Source organism: Bombyx mandarina, chromosome 17 (assembly GCF_030267445.1).
Source record: "Bombyx mandarina strain Sakado chromosome 17, ASM3026744v2".
Classification (NCBI taxonomy): domain Eukaryota; kingdom Metazoa; phylum Arthropoda; class Insecta; order Lepidoptera; family Bombycidae; genus Bombyx; species Bombyx mandarina.
This window is the reverse complement of record NC_143223.1, coordinates 15969261-15986280: the sequence shown is the minus strand read 5'-3', so window position 1 is coordinate 15986280 and position 17020 is coordinate 15969261. Positions and strand designations below refer to the sequence as shown.

At 38.5% G+C, this 17020-nt stretch overlaps 1 protein-coding gene across 4 annotated transcripts; it reads left to right on the top strand.

Moving 5' to 3' along the window:
- The first annotated feature begins 3372 nt into the window (after positions 1-3372).
- LOC114248046 (cytochrome P450 9e2) lies at positions 3373-15989 on the top strand. 4 transcript variants are annotated; one of them, XM_089734224.1, is made up of 12 exons: positions 3373-3522; positions 3718-3793; positions 5343-5547; positions 7596-7759; positions 8047-8184; positions 8801-9003; positions 11276-11411; positions 11990-12085; positions 14114-14335; positions 14785-14885; positions 15285-15453; positions 15596-15989. In XM_089734224.1, exons 3-12 carry the CDS (start codon positions 5348-5350, stop codon positions 15760-15762), a joined length of 1596 nt encoding a protein of 531 aa, XP_089590350.1. In that variant the 5' UTR covers positions 3373-3522; positions 3718-3793; positions 5343-5347; the 3' UTR covers positions 15763-15989. The 4 variants fall into 4 exon arrangements, with proteins under 4 accessions (XP_089590350.1, XP_089590354.1, XP_089590351.1 ...); XM_089734228.1 differs by lacking the exon at positions 5343-5547; XM_089734225.1 differs by lacking the exon at positions 3718-3793 and having other exon boundaries at positions 3390-3522.
- The last annotated feature ends 1031 nt before the right edge of the window (positions 15990-17020 follow it).

Here is a 17020-nt window from a genome sequence, read left to right as displayed (position 1 = left end):
TCAATTCAAATTCAATTCAAATTCAATTCAAATTCAATTCAAATTCAATTCAAATTCAATTCAAATTCAATTCAAATTCAATTCAAATTCAATTCAAATTCAATTCAAATTCAATTCAAATTCAATTCAAATTCAATTCAATTCAATTCAAATTCAATTCAAATTCAATTCAAATTCAATTCAAATTCAATTCAAATTCAATTCAAATTCAATTCAAATTCAATTCAAATTCAATTCAAATTCAATTCAAATTCAATTCAAATTCAATTCAAATTCAATTCAAATTCAATTCAAATTCAATTCAAATTCAATTCAAATTCAATTCAAATTCAATTCAAATTCAATTCAAATTCAATTCAAATTCAATTCAAATTCAATTCAAATTCAATTCAAATTCAATTCAAATTCAATTCAAATTCAATTCAAATTCAATTCAAATTCAATTCAAATTCAATTCAAATTCAATTCAAATTCAATTCAAATTCAATTCAAATTCAATTAAAATTCAATTCAAATTCAATTCAAATTCAATTCAAATTCAATTCAAATTCAATTCAAATTCAATTCAAATTCAATTCAAATTCAATTCAAATTCAATTCAAATTCAATTCAAATTCAATTCAAATTCAATTCAAATTCAATTCAAATTCAATTCAAATTCAATTCAAATTCAATTCAAATTCAATTCAAATTCAATTCAAATTCAATTCAAATTCAATTCAAATTCAATTCAAATTCAATTCAATTCAAATTCAATTCAAATTCAAAATCATTTATTTCAACTTAGATGTCAGTATGACACACTTGTTGAATGTCAAAATATAAATAACAATGTTATCTCTACCACCGGTTGCAAAAAAAGCCACAGTCCTGAGAAGAACCGGCGAAACAAACTCAGCGGGCTTTTTTTTTTGTTTTTTCTGAAATATTTTCTTTTTTTTTAAATAGATATAGATATTTACAATAAAGGAAAAAACAAGGCAAAAATGACAATTTAAAAAAAAAAAAAAAAATAAATAAATTAAAAAGGCCAGGAGCGAACGCCTCATTCCCACGTAGTGCCGTCTAGTAAATAATCCTTAACTTTATAATATGCCTTGTTGCACAAACGTTCCTTGACAGTTTTCTTAAATCTACGAACAGGTAGTAATTGAACGTTTATTGGGATCTTGTTGAAAAGTTGTACACCCAGCCCCCTAAAAGAATTCATCGATTAAAAACCAAACAATAATTAACTTCTACAAATGAAATTATTTTATATGATTCCTCACTTGCACATTTCCGAGAAGACTCTTTTTACATTACATTTTTGACGATTTTTATTAAACAGAACCCACTCCACTTCCAACTTTTGTGTCATAGAACAATCATTAATTTGAACAATTTATGAAATTTCTAGTAAAAAACAGCATATTTTATATTTTCCATATAATTTCTGTGTGAGACCAGCAACATTGCCCAGGATGACAAGCGACATGTTGCTACTGACATACCACAGCTAGATTAATTGGCTGTCAAACACAAACACAACAAAAGCTACAGCCTAGAAGAACTTCAAGCAATTCGCCGCACCGAATCGACGTAGTCTAAAATTTTTAAGGGAACTCTCGTAAGCTATGACTCCGAAGAGGGAGGACTGTTTTTGATGTAAATATTGGTGATTATGTACACAGTGCGGACGGATTAGTGAATTTTATTAGGTTTATGTTAACGCCTGGTATTATGAAGTGCGGACAGTAAGATAAAATATACTTGTAACATTTCATCAATGAATATATTCGAAATTATACATAGTGGTTGTGAGAACTTCGACGGTGTTCACTTTGTAGAGTTTATGGTCTCCACTTATCACTAGGTGGGCCGTGAGCTTGTCCACCCATCAAAGACAAAAATTTGTCGTGAACATCTCAAAAAAAAACAGAATATAGCATCAATCATTCTCCAGCATTTACCTTATCCATATCATATTTTATTCAGTGATACCTTTGGCTTCCAAACATTATGTATAAGTCGTTATATGTATGCAAAGTTGTAATTAATTACTGTATTAAGATGATCACTATCTCGACGACCTGAAGTAGCTCCCCAACATGTAATCTTGTTCTTCTTAGTTGGTACACTCATGACAGAGTAGTCATGATCACTAGCTTTAGAAGGGGCAGATTTGATGCCTTTCCCTGTTCAAGCTTATTATCCTGTCCTTATTTAAGAGGCCTCTCACGACAGACTCACGCGGTCTTCTGCCGTCCCCCTTCCTTACCCAATAATAGTTTTATTAACCCAATAAGGCTTTTTAAGGGCTTGCTATCTGGATTGGAAGGAGATCGCGAAATCATCTCAAACTATTTCTCAGGGCACTGTTACTATTGGGATTCCATTTGCACCCTATATAATTGCTTGAATAAGACCTGATTCATCATAAAGAATGATGACGAATATTATCAAAAGTTGAATGTCAGCAGTACAAATGAGACATTCAATGCAATTACCTCATGTTTCAAGGTGAGTGGTGTTAAACGTGTGGATAAACACTGCTGTATATTTTTTGCATCCAAGACAGGAGTCCAAGAGTCGAAGAGTCTCTTTCTCTATAGCTTATCTAATTAATGGTGACTGGTCGCCCTCGTTCTAAATATGAACAATATCAGCGGCAAAACCAAGCGACTATCTACCACTGAGGACTCTTTTTCAACCTCATTTGAAGAAAGATATGTGTTAGCGCCGCTGAAATTTCTTGGAGCTTATTCCAGAATTTAATGACATGGTTTTTTTTTCTGTCCGAGAATTCTGCTCCGAGAATAAGTGTAGGAGTTACATATAGTGGATGAACTGTGCAATGTTGGTGCGTGGTGCGATAATAGCAATAAGATGACGGAATCATCTCCATAGAATACATAACATAGACATATTTAAAACTACGGTTGCGGCTTAATCTCGCGCTTATGTCGCGACGACCAGTCCGTCCTGATCACGAAAAGTTTAAAAGAAAAGATGGCGAAAATGCGTTTAGGCTTGAAGGGTGGGACAGCCGTTGTAACCCTAGAACTCAGATCTCAAGGTGGGTGGCACATTTACGTTGTAAATGTTTATAGGCTCCAGTAACCACTTAACACCAGGTGGGCTGTCCACCCATTTAAGCAATGAATAAAAAAGGTGGAAAATAATTTAACGGCAATAATAAATACGAGATTAAACCGTAAAAGTACTTTTAATGATGTCCACGGCTCGTGGATACCGAAGAACATACTGTGTGCCATTAAACACGGAATTAATGAAAGTGTCTTCGCGCATCCAGAGATTGTAAACACTCCGTAAATTTCATAACAGATATTCTTCATTATCATTCTTTGTATTACTATAACATTCTTCGCATCAAAACCTAGATACAATTTATAACTCAACATCAGAAAGAAACAATCGCCTGATGTGCGCGCACGTCAATCTCACTAATTCAGTTATCACGAAAATAGATAAATATAAATAAATTAATTGGATAACGATTTGATGTTTATATTAAGAAACGTAAGTGTTCGTATTTTCCGTAAATTTTGTGTTCTTGTAAACTGTTAATGATTGCGATGTAAATATGATGTGAGTGAGTGAGTTGATGTGTTTTGGGAACTCAAACAAAAGATGATTGTTTAATTCGAATATGCGAATGTTTCAATTGAATGGTTTATTTATTTATTTTGTAATTGACATTTTTTTCTCTTGAAGGTGGGAAACGTCTCTAATCTGAACAACAAGAAAACAAAAAAGAGATAATCAGTTGTCAAACAGAACAGAAGAAAAGGTACTGAACTGTTTTGTTTTTTCCTATTTATATATAAAAGTATGTTAATAATTTTTTTTGGGGTTTTTTTGTTATTACTTAGATGGGTGGATGACGAGCTCACAGCCCACCTGATGTTAAGTGGTTACTGGAGCCCATAGATACCTACAACGTAAATGCCACCCACCTTGAAATATAAGTTCTAAGGTCTCAGTATAGTTACAACGGCTGCCCCACCCTTCAAACCAAAACGCATTGCTGCTTCACGGCAGAAATAGGCAGGCTGGTGGTACCTACCCGTGCGGACTCACAAGAGGTCCTACCACCAGTACAGAACCAGTATAGAGTAATTTTACATTATTTTTCACTTTTCAAATTTGCTTAATGTTTCAATTGACATCGCTATCGCACCGGCTCACAGCTGGCCTGTGGTACAGTTGTAATCGGAGCCCAGAGATATGAAGTCGAAGAACTGCCTTATAAAAACGACTCTTTTACCCTTTAACTTGTTCAGGCCAGGATAACGGAGAGCGATAATACCTACCCTATATAATGTGTTGATAAAAATCTACTTGAAAACTTGGGTTCGAAATAATCACAAGAGAAGTATATTGGGCTTTTTCTTTCTTTTTTTCCTACCTAATCTGATAGCCTTGAGAGGCTATATCAGCGGAACCTTAACTAGTAGGTGAGCTCACGGGGCTCAAACCTGACGACGTTGCTAACACGAACCCTAGCAAGAGCTGTACTTCGCAGAATCTACCACCGGATCGGAAACGCGATCCACTGAGAAGATCCGGCGAGAAACTCAGTGGGCTGTATCTGAGGGTTCATTTATCCGTCAAACCCGTCGCAAGCGAACGATGACCGGAGCTGGGCGTATCACCCACGCCATGAACGCCTATAACTCCAAAATGAAGCGTTTCACATGTGTCTGAACTTTAACCTTACGTCTCAAGGTGGACAACAATTGAAAATATTAAAGCAATCCAAACAAAAAACGACCATATCGCTTGAGCTATAAACGTGGAAATCAATTCACTATACTCGTTTGAAGAATTCAATTGACAATAAGGATAAATTGCGCACCATCACATGCGTTGTGCTCACACTAAAAAAATTGCCAATTACCAGCGCTTGAGAGACATGGTCATTACTGTCTGAATATCTTCATGACTAGACCGCTGCCATATTCGCGTCACTAATAATTTTGCAATCGCTTTTACAATACAGTTCTGACTTCATAGACCAAGTTCTAGATCGTCCAGGTGGGTGGTGAAATTTGCGTTGTGGTAACAATCAACTTTATTAATACCGTGCAATAAATAAAACTTCAAGTCTCAGATTCAGGGTTCTTGTAAGAAGACAAATTAATACGTTTGGCAACCCTGGTCTACTCATAGCCAAGGTCCGCTTCAAACCGATTTACCACGGCAGGCAGCGGCTTAGCTCTGCCACTGGCATTGCTGAAGTCCATTTGCGACGGTAATCCATCAAGTGAGCGGTTACCTACCTACCTGCCTACAAGGGTAATAAAAATAAAAAAAATACAAATTTTCCTTTTTTACAGATATAATGATTATCATTATATGGACATTAGTGATAGGTTTGGCTCTCTTACTGTACCTGAAGCAGACATATTGCTACTTCAGCAAACATGAAATCAAGAGCATAACCCCGCTTCCGATACTGGGCAACATGGCCAAGATCGTCTTCAAAATTAACCATTTTGTTGATGACATTTCGCAATTGTACAACAAATTTCCAGAAGAAAGGTGAGAATTTGTTTATTGGCATAGACATAACTAGCTTTTCGGTCGTGCTGTTGGTGTAGCTTGGGCCCTTTCCGCGTGCGCCAACATTGCCGATTTCACACTGTCAAATCGTGACTTGATTTAGCAGAATTGCACAGATTTTGACTGAGCCAAATACTGCGCGATAATCTATGTGTTAAAGATTATGAATTAACGTCTGCCCTATACTTCGATATAGATTCTAAGATTGTTTTACATTAGAAATAGCCAACAAACTAATAAATGCTGGCACGATTCACTAGTAAATACTTCAGGAGAACTAATAAACCAGAATAAAAATTTGGATAACTTTAAATTTGGGTTAATATCGCTATTTTCAGCACACAAAGTGGCCAAACCGATCCTGTTTGAAGGATAGATCTAATACAGCGGTCGAGCACTCGCAACTATTGCTCCCGCTTCCGATAGTCTGTTGCAATATTAAAGAAAACAACCAAGTTATTGGAGAGAGCGTTGAGAAAATTCCAAAGCCTCCAAAGACTCCCATAAAAGAAAACCTTATTCCGTAATAATATTGTTTTAATACCCACTGCAACACATTTATATTTTGATAAAGGTGTTTAAGATTTCTTCAAAAAGATAAGATATCATTATTTGATAACGAGCTGTAGAATATGAGTACACTTATACATACAGGGTCTAAGTAGTTTCAATATCTAAGTACCTCTATAGGGTAGCGAGAATATTTAAAAAAATGATTGTCTTAGGAATTATTAGTCCAATCATTAATAATAATTCTAAGCTAAGTACATAATATAATATTACTTATCAAGTCACAGATGGAACACGAATATAACGATGAGTGAACGCGAGACTAATTCAATAATAATTTAGCGTCAACGATATGTAATATTCTTGTGTTATTCTCTTTGAAAATATTTTCTGAATGGAAATTATCCTGAAGGGATGTATGTTCGGAGCTCAGCAATGTAGACCTGTTTCCTCTAATTCTAGTTACGGCTCATTTACATATGTACTGATTTGATTTTTTTGTAAATTCTCTTTGTCCAAACGTGCCATTCCAATAATCAGTAGTAAAGCTACACAGGAAAACGATGGTAATTATCTGCCTGACGTGGCGTGCAACCTCTTTGACGGGACATAAGACCTATAACGACTAGACATAGACTAAGACAGAGACTTGACAAGAATTTGAAAAGAAAGAAATGGAACAAGAGCGGGCGTGACTAGTGCCTCCTCCTCCTTACGTCGGTTTCCTCATTACTGAGTGTTCCTTGCTGGATGTCTTGTTCCCTTCAATGAAACGATTTGGCTCGTATTTACAGGTTTATTAAAGATAAACAACTGAAGAACAAATAATAATGAGGTTGAATATTGTAGTAGATAATATATAGTATGTAATCGTTAAAGATGTATATGCATGCGTTCGCGATCGCTCGATGAAGTGAAGCTCGGTGGTGGGCGAGAATAAAACTTGTTTGGAGGGGGATTTAGAGATCCTTAACACTGAGGGTCGTGGTATAGTATATATAGTGCCAGAGAGTACTTTTAATGCCTTCGTAAAAGATGGACACGAACCAGACGACAAGAAACGAATTGACCGTTCTCATACTCGTATATACATTAAATAGATGACAAACGAACAAACCGACCGTTCAATGCCTATTTAAAATGCTCAGTGTAGTAAAACTTTTTTCTTTGAACTCAAAGTTAGGATTTAGAATGGAATAGAAGAAATCCTAATTCCATTACCTAAATTTTTACTGGTGGTAGGACCTCTTGTGAGTCCGCGCGGGTGGGTACCACGCCCCTGCCTATTTCTGCCGTGAAGCAGTAATGCGTTTCGGTTTGAAGGGTGGGGCAGCCGTTGTAACTATACTGAGACCTTAGAACTCATATCTCAAGGTGGGTGGCGCATTTACGTTGTGGATGTCAATGGGCTCCAGTAACCACTTAACATCAGGTGGGCTGTGAGCTCGTCCACCCATCAAAGCAATAAAAAAATACATACCTAAGCATCATCTGTGTTTGATTTTCTTAATCGACAGATTCGTTGGTAGATATGAGTTTGTAAATCCGGTGATCTACATCAGAGATATTGAGATCGTAAAGAGAATCACCATTAAAGATTTTGAACATTTCCTGGATCATCGCACGATCGTCAATGAGGAAACCGATCCCATTTTCGGAAGGAATCTGTTTTCTTTGAAAGGTAAGGTATGATTATTATTAATCTTTATGTACACAAGACAGTGAAAGTTATAAATCCTCTAATGTTACCACGGAACGAAGGCTCGACGGTGGTTCTTCTGATCATATATTAAGTTTGTCAGTGGACGTCTGCGATACTTTAGGACCACACTGCCACATAGTTAACGGACCCCATAAACATTACAATGCCAAAGATTATGATGCTACCTGTGCTCGCTCAAAAAAAATTAGTTATAGGGAATCCTTACATCATTACCAAATTTTCTAGAATTTTTTTGATATTTACAGGCCAGGAATGGAAAGATATGCGATCTACTTTATCGCCAGCCTTCACCAGCTCCAAGATGAAGCTTATGATGCCCTTAATAGTCGAAGTTGGAGAGCAGATGATCAACGCGTTAAAAAAGAACATTAAAAACTCTGGTGGTTCGTACAGCTCAAGCTTCAACATCCAATAAAAAGTAACTATGGTCACCCAAAAGCGTCTGCAGTGCTGAGACTTTTTCACGTATTTTACGAAAATAAACAAATAAAATAGCGCTGCGGATACACGAGGAAGTGTTTATTCAATTTATGGTTTGTAGAAACACAAAAATTATCATTGAAGAAGAAACACCAAGTAGATTCTTGTTTGGCATTGTCAGGATCTCATAACATTCAATAAAATATCCTGGCATCTTTTTATTAGAAACCTCGATGTCTAGTTTCAGTATTTCGATTTGATTAACTCTGGAAACTTAAATATGACTGACAGCCTAATAAGCTCTGATCCGGCTGGACTTTTGAGTGATTCATCCAAGCTGTTGAAGCTAGAACGCTCTCCAGGGTAACAGCATTCTTCCTTTCCAAATAAAGATCTCTAAATATTTTTAACATTCGACATTATCATGTTACTGTTGTCTCGTATTTGTGTTTCCAGCACACGTAGTACTAGTTAAAATCCTAAGTTGTTTCCTTGTGAGGCTTCAATAATCCGACAGGGACGTAACGTGAAATTGTTTAAGAGAATCTTCTATTATGACAAAAAATATTTTTATTTTAGTCGGATATGTGGACATAGACACTAAAGACCTGACCACTAGATACGCCAACGATGTGATCGCCTCCTGCGCCTTCGGTCTGAAGGTCGACTCCCTCACAGAAGAGAACAACCAATTCTACGCGATGGGGAAAGCCGCTTCGAATTTCAGTTTCAAACAGATCCTACTCTTGTTGGGATTTATCTCATTTCCTAAGTTGATGAAGGTGAGAATTAGATGTAACTTATTAAAACCCGACCAAAGGGAAAGTTAATTTCCTATTTCATTCTTAATTTTGTAAGTATACTTTATTGTCAATAATTACGCAAAAAATATTTTGGCGTAATTGTTTTTATACACTTCATCATCAATCGCTGAATATGTGCCAAGATATTCATTGGTGTTGGTGGTGATATTCATTAGTACCTTTTAATTAGTACCTGCATAATGTTTTTTATTACTTAGCTGGGTGGACGAGCTCACAGCCCATCTGGTGTTAAGTGATTACTGGAGCCCATAGACATCTACAACGTAAATGCGCCACCCACCTTGAGATATAAGTTCTAAGATCTCAGAATAGTTACAACGGCTGCCCCACCCTTCAAACCGAAACGCATTACTGCTTCACGGCAGAAATAGGCAGGGCGGTGGTATCTGCCCGCGCGGACTCACAAGAGGTCCTACCACCAGTAAGCACCTGTATGCACCAGTAAGTACCTGCATGCGGAATTTGAACAACGGCACGGTCGCATCGCTTGATATGAGCACAGCAGAATTCTTATCCTTTAGACCACAAGTTTGTGCAGCAGAGCGTGGGCCCGTTTTACTAGTAGCCTATATTTTTGCAACATACAAACATCAAGTACAAAACCAGTTTAATAACAACATTGTCATTGAATACTGGTTTACGGTATCGTATTACCATACAAGTTTTTTGTATGACAACCGCAGAATGTGTGTGCACGTGTTAACAAGGTTGATATTAACACCGGAAGTGCACAGATACATCCACTCTGTCTATTAGAAGTAATATTCCATCTAAATGCCGTCGTGTCTTACCAAATTTAATAAGGATTTTTTTGGGACGCAATCTAATTCCACTGCAAAGAATACCATTTTTTTTTATTGCTTAGATTTGTGGACGAGCTCACAGCCCACCTGGTGTTAAATGGTTACTGGAGCCCATAGACATCTACAACGTAAATGCGCCACCCACCTGAGACATAAGTTCTAAGGTCTCAAGTATAGTTACAACGGCTGCCCCACCCTTCACACCGAAACGCATTACTGCTTCACGGCAGAAATAGGCAGGGTGGTGGTACCCGCGTGGACTAACAAGAAGTCCTACCACCAGTCCACGAAGAAGACGAATTACGTATTGAAATCGAAGAACTATCCAATAGAATTAGTACAGAAACAGAACATGGCTCTGAATGAAGACTTCTAATCGGAATAATTCGATTCAACTCGTATGTGACGTGTTTACAAACAAACGTCAAGGTCTTTCAATCACAAAAAAATTATAATCAGTTGCGATAAATTGTTGAACTTCAAGGTCAAGCTCGTAGCGACTGACGGACGATAGGCATTTAAAATTCTGTCTAGAGTTACATGTTTTGATTCGCTGCCTAATAATTCGAAGACCGTTAGACTTATCGTAAGGCTAGGGCACTTTTTATTTGTTTCTTAGATGGGTGGACGAACTCACGGTCCACCCGGTGTTAAGTGATAACTAAACATTAATAACGTAAATTCCGTCACCCAACTTGAAACATGAGCTCTAAGTCTCAATTTTATAGTACACAATGACTGCCCCCCCCCCCCCCCCTTCAAACCGCACCGCGTCAAATACTGGCTCCCACAAGTGCGGGCTCACCACACACCCCAACCCCAGTAAGGTACCTTAAGAAGTCTCTAACGTCTCTCTAAAAGCTCTTTAAAACATCTAATAAAATAAAATAAAACCAGCTAAATTAATAAGCTTGCGTAATTATGGGGTGCGTTATGGTTATTCTTGAATATTCCATTCTACCACATTATAACATAAACTGGGTGGCAGCAATTCACATTACGTTGTCTTTAAGTGATGATGTTTATAATCAGATAAATATAATGTCTACTGGTAGCGGCGCATTACTGGCAGTAGTTCAATTGCCCCACTCGACGATAACGATACTAAAAATACGATATTTTAACGGGTGGTAGGAGCTCTTGTGAGTCCGCACGGGTAGGTACCACCGCCCTGCCTATTTCTGCCGTGAAGCAGTAATGCGTTTCGGTTTGAAGGGTAGAGCAGCCGTTGTAACTATACTGAGATCTTAGAACTTATATCTCAAGGTGGGTGGCGCATTTACGTTGTAGATGTCCATGGGCTCCAGTAACCACTTAACACCAGGTGGGGTGTGAGCACGTTCACCAAGCTAAGCAATAAAAAAAATTGTATTTATTAATCTGCGAGATGATACCAATTCGAATTGTACAAAAAATCACTATTCTAGATGACGAAATTCACGCTGTTTTCGGAAGAAACGTCCGGATTCTTTAAGGAGCTGATAATGGGTACCATGAAAGACAGGGAAATGCGGAAAATCATCAGACCAGACATGATCCATCTACTCATGGAAGCTAAGAAAGGTAGTTTCCGTTTGCCTGTAAATAAAGATTTATTTAATTGGCATAATTCAATTCGATTACGTTTATTGTCAGAAGACTATTAAGGAAAACAAACATCAAATTTTTTAAGGATTGATAGCTTTGATTTAGTTTGTAGCTTGATAATGTTATTAAAGTACAGAAAATGTACTGGAATGACTTATATTATTGGTGGTAACGCGTACTGTGGTCCCGAACTATTCAGCGCCAATGTCCAACCTTCTTCTGTACCGAAGTTGTTTCAAGGGTCGGACAGTCATTTTGAAATACAATGAAATCTCCCATCTTATATCTCAAGGGGGACATTTATGCATGCTCACCCTGTTTTCTACATTGAATAATAAAGAAGTGCTTGAAACTTCCAGTTAGACAAATGAAAAAATACTTCTTTGAATCTTTGACCTTTGAAGTGCTCAATACCTTAGCAATACGCGGAATTTGTGTGATTTGCTTAAAGAGCTGTTCGGTTGTTTCAGACACCTTCTAGGGTCGAACTCGAATAAAAAAATCAAGCTAAAACAATTCTTAACCATCTAATTAATTTTAAAAATTATTCGCAGGAAAATTAGTCCACGATGATAAATCCAGCAAAGACACCGATGCAGGATTCGCTACCGTAGAAGAATCTGCTGTTGGCAAGAAACAAATCGATAGAGGTGAGACTAATGAATGAATTCAGCGGACCGAGGGTTCGTCACTTGAGACTGTTAGTGAGCAGTTTTCGTTAATCATGGACATCAGCAATGTCAGAGGTACAGTACAGCCGCTGCCCACCGTTCAGTACACTATTCAAACCTCGTTTGAAGAAAGAAAATTCTCAGCTTCGAGCGTAATTGAAGACAGAATTGATTTGAACACGCCTTGTGGGCGAATGCAATGTTTCTTATAAAGATGAACTCTTCGACAATCGGTGGTGCAATAGTAAAAAGAAGATGGCAGGATAATCTCTGCGGACTAAGATCTCAAGTTTCTAGGTGCATGTAATAAAAAATATTCCTGATAGTGCTCCACATAAAACGTACGGTGCCCGGTACAAAGAGACTTTGAATCTTCTCTAGGCAAACAGTTTGAGCGTCTGCTCTACAAACGTCTCAGAGACTTCGTCTCATCCAGGGGCATTCTCATCGATGAACAATTCGGATTCCGTGCAAATCACTCATACGTACAACAGGTGCACCGCCTCACGGAGCACATTCTCGTAGGGCTTAACCGACCAAAACCGTTATATGCGGGAGCTCTCTTCTTCAACGTCGCAAAAGCGTTCGACAAAGTCTGGCACAACGGTTTGATTTTCAAACTATTCAACATGGGCGTGCCGGACAGTCTCGTGCTCATCATACGGGACTTCTTGTCGAACCGCTCTTTTCGATATCGAGTCGAGAGAACCCGCTCCCCCCCACGACCGCTCACGGCTGGAGTCCCGCAGGGCTCCGTCCTCTCATTGCTCCTATTTAGTTAATTCGTCAACGATATTCCCCGGTCGCCGCCGACCCAGTTAGCTTTACTAATCGAGTAGGAACAAGTCACTTATAGCGAGTTAGGTCCAGAGCGCAGCTGTCACCCTCGGACAGTGGTTCCGAAAATGGCACATAGACATCAATCCAGCGAATACCACTGCAGTGCTATTTCAAAGGGGAAGCTAATCACGAATTTCCTCCCGAATTAGGAGGAGGAATCTCATACCCCCGATTACCCTATTTGGCCCTGGGCCAGGAAGATCAAGTACCCGGGTGTCACCCTGGATGCATCCATCAGATTTCGCCCACATATATTGTGTTTCTGCTTCTATGTTAACAATAATAAATAAATAAATATGAAATCAGGCCGCGACCCTGCCGCGTTTATTCTCGGCAGACTACCCCATGATCTGTAAGCTGAGTAAAATGTCCCTTCGGAACAAAGTGACACTTTACAAAACTTGCATAAGGCCCGTCATAGCTTACGCGAGTGTGGTGTTCGCTCACGCGGCCCGCACGCACATAGAGACCCTCCAATCCCTACAATCTCATTTTTGCAGATTAGCCGATGGAGCTCCGTGGTTCGTGAGGAACGTCGACCTACACGACGACCTGAACCTCAAGTCGATCCGAAAACACATGAAGTCAGCGTCGGAACGGTACTTCGATAAGGCTTTGCGTCATGATAATCGCCTTATCGTTGCCGCCGCTGACTACTCCCCAAATCCTGATCACACAGAAGCCAGTCACCGCCGACGCCCTAGACACATCCTTACGGATCCATCAGATCCAATAACCTTTGCATTAGACGCCTTCAGCTCTAACACTAGGAGCAGGCTTAGGGACCCCGATAACCGCACTCGTAGAACTCGACAGAGTTCGACGTGCAACCTAACCCATGCATCAGCCCGCTGAGTTTCTCGTCGAATTTTCTCATTGTGTCGCAATTCCGATCCGGTAGTAGATTCATTCGCGAAGTAGCTGCTCTTGAGTTGTTAGGTCTCCATCGGAGGCGCTCGGGCAGCTGTTAGCAAATCCCACCCCTCCTGGCTGAGTCTTTGCTCGCCCACCTGCCCCGATGAAACCGGAAAGGTCTCCGGGCCACCAGTAAGCCCTCAATCATAAAAAAAGACTGAATCCCTTCGTAAACTCATGCTTTTGTTCGTCGTGTTTTTGAAATCACTACCTTTAAGAGAAAACCGTAGATTCAAGGGGGTTTAATTGCAGTCTGGACTGATGACGACATCATCGCTCAAGCAGTTCTTTTCTTCGTTGCTGGTTTTGAAACCGTTTCATCAGCAATGACGTTCCTCCTTCACGAATTGGCTCTCAACCCTGAAGTACAAGAAAAATTGGTTGAAGAAATCAAAGAAAACAAGGAGAGGAACAATGGGAAATTTGACTACAACTCCATACAGAATATGGTGTATTTGGATATGGTTGTTTCAGGTAATCCTATTTTATTATTCGCTTAGATAAACTACGAACTTATATTTGTTCCACTGTGGCATCCAACTCATTGTCTTGAGACTGTAATATCGATCATCGTGATTCTTTCGCCGTGATGATAATGGTGATGACTGTCCACAACTACAACTATTATACAAAAGTATCTATTAAGGAGTAAGATTAGAAATTGGATATTAAGCTAGGATACACTGCTAGTTAGTGATGGGGAAATAGTAGTAGAGGCTATATTTAAATACCTACAATTGTTTATTTAGTTAATGAACATCTCAAGCATGAAATTATCAAGACAAACTTCAATGCCAATAATTCTACTATCGAAGAACAGGACAATCAAGGCTAAGACGATGATGTCTCCTACAAAATATTTTTTGGGGAATATAGTGAATTTAGGATGTATTTATGAGATTTATGAACCTTAACTATTTTAGAAATCCTAAGGCTGTGGCCGCCAGCTGTCTCCATGGATAGAATCTGTGTTCAAGACTACAACTTGGGGAAACCAAATGACAAGGCCAAAAGAGACTTCATAGTAAGTCCCAAATCTCGATTATTAGATTTCTTAATTGCCTAACTCGTAAACCTTGGACAACAAAATGTTAAAGTCACTGCTCTCTATAAGATTGCAGATGGTCTGAGTTCTTGGTTATGTCATCACGTATGTTTCGAGCATCCAAAAAATACTTTCTTTTGTGACAGGCATATGTCCCGCGTGACGGCGAGTAATCACCGTCCCTCGTGGACATGGAAAATGGCAGTGGCATAACTAAGGCGCTGCCATTCAAGCTTGCTGTCATATCTCAAGATTAAATCATATTGTGTCATATCTCAAGATTGAATCATATTGAATGCGTCTCATTATACTTTCTTGATCATCTATAATTATAAGTTCATTTTCAAATATTACACTATTACATTGGGACTGTTCTAGCTTCGTAAAGGTACGGGTGTAGCTATTCCCGTATGGGCTTTCCACCGAAACCCGGAATTCTTCCCGGACCCCCTGAAATTCGATCCCGAAAGGTTCTCAGAGGAGAACAAACACAACATCAAGCCTTTCGCGTATCTGCCATTTGGAGTGGGACCTAGGAATTGTATAGGTAAAGATTATTCAAGTCAAATTTGTGAATTGTAATTGTTTTTTATTGTTATTATCTTTGAAAATTTATACATTTTACCTATAGTAGCAGGTACTATTCGCTTTTTAACAAAAAAAATTATATTAACATTTTTTTCTACCAGGTTCTAGGTTCGCTTTATGCGAAGTAAAAGTGATGGCATACCAACTACTCCAGCATATGGAGATATCTCCGTGCGAGAAGACGTGTATCCCCTCGAAGCTCAGCAAGGAAACCTTCAACCTTCGTCTTGAAGGTGGTCATTGGGTCAGGCTAAAGATTAGAGATTGATTGAAAAATCACTGTAATTATGATAGGTGACTAATGAAGACATCAACTAGATTATTGTTATATTTATATTACACATCAACTATGTTATAGTCAACTACAATATCATAGACAATTATCATTGATAATTTTAAAGCTATAAAATGTTTTGTGTGAAACGTTTGAATTATACTGTTTTTTTTTTTTTAATGTATGTACAGTCTGTAAATAAAGTTTTATTTTAAAAAAAATACTTTCATGTCATCATCTTTGGAATGGCGACGTTTGGTGAAGCGCACCACCACCTGAAGTGATGACCACGACCACTCTGCCAAGAGTGCACGCGACTGAGAAGAAGTCATCATCTTTTATCATCCAAATCATTCAGTTCTAGGTTTTGCTAATGTTACTCTACAAATAACCAAAGAAAATGGAAACTTTATAATTTATTTCTGGCAATATGTCTGTCTGCATGTCACAGCACAATTTACTTGAATATTCTTGGGACTTGGAAATATAATTAGTATTGAAAGTAAATAGTAAGTAAATAGTATTCAAAGTTTGAAATTAAACTATGTTCTATAATATTTTTTTATTTATTGCTTAGATGGGTGGACGAGCTCACAGCCCACCTGGTGTTAAGTGGTTACTGGAGCCCATGGACATCTACAACGTAAATGCGCCACCCATCTTGAGATATAAGTTCTAAGATCTCAGTATAGTTGCAACGGCTACCCCACCCTTCGAACCGAAACGCATTACTGCTTCACGGCAGAAATAGGCAGGGCGGTGGTACCTACCGGTGGCACGGACTCACAAGAGGTCCTACCACCAGTAAAATGTGAATTTAATGTACACTAAAAAACTGCAAAAATAAGTCTACGATGTATCTAAGACCTTCGCTGTATATTTCACTGGCCCTAAGAATCAATTACCTAGAACGTGGCAGCTTGGCAGTATCCCTAGCATTGCTGACATCCACAAGCGACGATGACCACTCACTATCAGCTGGGATGTATGCTTGTCTGCCTAAAAAGTCAATAAAAAAGCTAGGATATTCTAGCTAGTTCACAAGAGACCTATTTCCATGACCCTGCCGAATGCTACTGATACACATGAATCCAATATTATTTGACACGTTACCTGTCCGTTGAACCATAGTGTTTTAGTTTATAAAGGCTGCGCTTGAAAAGCTCTAACACGTTCCTGGATCATATGTGCGTCCGGGGACACATACAACTTCTAAAACAAATAATTCCATCCACATCAAACTTGCTGGGAT

Excerpts from the sequence above, each read along its gene's own strand:
- LOC114248046 (XM_089734224.1), top strand. The coding sequence starts at position 5,348 with ATGATTATCATTATATGGACATTAGTGATAGGTTTGGCTCTCTTACTG. Across the intron at positions 9,004-11,275 it reads CATTTCCTAAGTTGATGAAG|ATGACGAAATTCACGCTGTT; the intron begins GTGAGAATTAGA and ends TCACTATTCTAG. Across the intron at positions 14,336-14,784 it reads TTTGGATATGGTTGTTTCAG|AAATCCTAAGGCTGTGGCCG; the intron begins GTAATCCTATTT and ends TAACTATTTTAG.